This window comes from Nicotiana tabacum, chromosome 8, assembly GCF_000715075.1.
Source record: "Nicotiana tabacum cultivar K326 chromosome 8, ASM71507v2, whole genome shotgun sequence".
Lineage (NCBI taxonomy): Eukaryota > Viridiplantae > Streptophyta > Magnoliopsida > Solanales > Solanaceae > Nicotiana > Nicotiana tabacum.
In genome coordinates this window covers 110,032,278-110,035,713 of record NC_134087.1, presented here as the reverse complement: position 1 = coordinate 110,035,713, position 3,436 = coordinate 110,032,278, and the positions used below count along the sequence as shown (strand labels likewise).

Sequence of the window (3,436 nt, the reverse complement as noted above, 5' to 3'; positions counted from 1 at the left end):
ATAACTCAAAAATAAATTTTTTATTGAGTTAGGTACACGTGCAAAGCGCGTACACTAAGACTAGGTACACTAATATCTTATAAAGGTTAAGGGGGTGCTTCTATTTTCTCATTTCCCTAATTAGGAACCTTCTGTCTATTAAAATCATTCAAAATTATGGAGAAAAAAAAGAGAGCCTCAAATCTGTTAAGAAATTCCTTGGGACAGAAAGGTTAGAGGGGAACAAGTTTAGTTGGGGACTTCGAATGAAAATACCTTTCACATTGTGCATGAAAAACTTGTAAGTACATGTAGTCGACGAAACATACCTTCCCCAGCACTTCTTTCTTCTCCTTTTTCTCTTCTGCCTGTAAATATGGACTCACAATATCACCCTCTAAGTATCTCTCTAATGTTATTCATATTACTACTTTATTAACAGAACACGAGGAAACTTGCCACAAAATAAAATGCTGCAATTGAATTAACAAGTCCTGTGTTCCAAAGTCCTGGAAGATCAGAGTTATTTTGGTCTTGCGAACAGTACCAGTATTCCTTCTTTTTTTTAAAAAAAGTAAACAGTTAAACTGTGTATCATGTGAAGTACAGATTGTCCTAGACCAATAGATAATGAACATGCACAAGCTCTCCTCTTAAATGAATCAAGAAAGTAATCTACAAGCCTGAAAAGGAGAAGAAAATAGAAGAGAAGAAAAGAAAGAAGGGGAAAAAAACAAAAAAAGTTTATGCCTTGCTACAAATTCTATTTCTTTTTGAAACACCAACTCAAGTTGAACAGCAGCCTCTCTTCACATTTGCAGAGTTATCACTGACGTTGATTGTTGTACCCTGACCAGGAAGTGCAGTGCTCGCGGCTGCTTCCTGGGCTGCCAATGCCTTCTTGCTTATGATATGGTAAATATCTGTCAATATAGTCTGAAAAGCCTTGTCAACATTAAGAGCTTCCAATGCTGAGGTCTCAAGAAATGAAAGTCCTTCCTTCTCAGCTAAAGCTTGACCATCCTGCTCAGAGACTGCTCTAAGATGTTTAAGGTCAGACTTGTTTCCTGCGAGTATGATTACAATGTTAGAGTCTGCATGGTCTCTCAATTCTCGTAGCCACCTCTGGACATTGTCAAATGTTTGCCTCTTTGTTATGTCATAGACAAGGAGTGCACCCACTGCTCCTCGATAGTAAGCACTGGTAATGGCTCGGTACCTTTCTTGTCCTGCAGTGTCCCATATCTGGGCCTTCACTGTTTTTCCCTCCACCTGCATCATTAAGTAGATAAATATATTACTCCGTGAGAGATGCCAAAAGACCAGTAACTTTGTACCATCCCCGCATTTCCATGACTTAGTAATGAGAAGAAATGGATCTTGTTGCTGGCAGAAAAAGCAATTTGCATCAGTTCCACAATAGGTGAATAGGGGTTACAAAGTCGAAAATTTCAGTGTTAAGATCTTTTGTCCAAAGGACATGATAAACGCCATTAAACATTCCAATTCCCCATCAGAGATAGACATCTAGTTTTGCTGTTGAACGTTTTCATTTTAACAGAGAGCAGTATTGTGTACGGTGACACATAATTGTTAAAGGTGTCATGCCAAGTCATAAGCATTCCTACTTTATTCTCGGAAGCACATTAGTTTAGCTTCAGACAGATGAATCCATAACCAAGGCGATTAGACATAAATCACAAGTACCAAAATTTCCTCACTCCTAACAAGAATATGTCTATACAATTACAAAAGGTCTAGCTGCTTCTATGCACTTGCATCTTGTGCATACGTGAAGATATGACTGAATCTGTACTCTGTAGACTATCAAAGAATCAAATTTCTTGGCTTTCATTCAGTAGATGATGATCATGTCTGAGGTATTTGTTTTTGTTTACAATGGATGACGAGATAAATTAACTATGATGAGTCATTTAGTCAAAATAACGTATGACCATGGAAGCTGAATTCAAAATATGAAACAGAAAGCAATCGTCAGCCCATACATGTGAACGACAATCGCATTAAATTCTCAGTTTGAGATGAATAAATGCTCAAAATCAACAGCTCTCATGATTCAATAATTCCTATGACATTCACATCATAAAACACACAATTCCAATGGGCATTCGCCATACAGTTATTCATTCAACAGTTTATCTTAGTGTTCATGTTTCACAAGAGCAATTAAAAAACCCAAAATTTACAATTTCAAGTTGTATGCACTAACGGTGTAAAAGATATTTACAATCAAGTCACTTAAGGACAATTGCAAACAACTCTATTTAATAGTATTGATTGGTAATCTAGAAACATTTATAAGTAACATAACAGGTTAAATCACACAGATGTTGTAAAAGATTCATTACATTGTCAGTGTATGTAACTTAAATGCAAAACTTAAAGGTTGAACCAATAGAAATTAGAAAATCACTGTACGCGAAGCTCAAAGGAAATGAGTAGAATATAAATACATCATGATTCATGAGATTGATAGAGACCTGAAGAGTTCTGGTGGCGAACTCAACTCCGATAGTGGACTTCGACTCCAAACAGAATTCATTTCTCGTGAACCTGGATAAAATATTTGATTTTCCTACTCCAGAATCCCCAATCAACACGATCTTAAACAAATAATCGTACTCGTGATCCACTCTATTCGCCATCACTTATGAATTATGATATCTTCTCTCCCAAAACCTACACAAAACGAGCAATTTTTTTCAGATCGGCATCAACACTCCCGATCTAATCGGATCCGATTTAAACCCTAACTGCAACATAAGACATAAACAGAGGCTATTTTCAAATATCTATTAACATATCCTGATCTTCAAATTTTTATAAGTATGCAAATGAAAAGCTTACCGAAAAAGGAGCGATCGGAACGGCGTCGTTGTGAGAAGAATCCGGAGGCGATTGAGGAAGAAAATGGATGAATGAGCAGAGATAACAATGGGGAAATAGTTGGCGTTTTGAAACGGCCAATGTGCGCACTACGACTCTTTACTCACATTTCCGTTCATTTTTTCCCCAATAAATACTCCGTCCAAAAAAAGAAAAATTCTATTACTCCATTATTATTGTTTTGTCATTAATAATTACTAGTATCACTACCCGTGCGATGCGCGGATAAATTATTTCAAATTGCGATGTAGGTTATTTGAATCATGTACAAATAACTTTAAAATATAAACCTCTCATATACAAATTATATAACATGAGAATTTAATTATGAAACATGATATGAAATTATTGTTCAAATCTCGTAGTGAACAACCAATCTTTTTAATATATATTTATAGCAACCTAACCCTTTGATTTTGGTACTTGTATTTCGTTCCGCTGTCGATATTAAAGAATACTAAATATGTCATATTGTGATCTATCTTGTTCGAGCACATTAGATCATATTATCTTAACAAAATTCTTATTATCACTTTATTTTTATCTAGAC

At 35.6% G+C, this 3,436-nt stretch overlaps 1 protein-coding gene across 2 annotated transcripts; it reads right to left on the bottom strand.

Annotated features, from left to right (window-relative positions):
- Nucleotides 1-443: 443 nt before the first annotated feature.
- Nucleotides 444-2,994, bottom strand: LOC107822248 (ras-related protein Rab11A). Of its 2 annotated transcripts, none has more exons than XM_016648770.2 (3): nucleotides 2,848-2,994; nucleotides 2,481-2,753; nucleotides 444-1,251 (listed from the first exon to the last, which is right to left on the bottom strand). In XM_016648770.2, exons 2-3 carry the CDS (start codon nucleotides 2,643-2,645, stop codon nucleotides 766-768), a joined length of 651 nt encoding a protein of 216 aa, XP_016504256.1. In that variant the 5' UTR covers nucleotides 2,646-2,753; nucleotides 2,848-2,994; the 3' UTR covers nucleotides 444-765. The 2 variants fall into 2 exon arrangements, with proteins under 2 accessions (XP_016504256.1, XP_016504255.1); XM_016648769.2 differs by having other exon boundaries at nucleotides 2,481-2,679; nucleotides 2,848-2,991.
- Nucleotides 2,995-3,436: the final 442 nt, after the last annotated feature.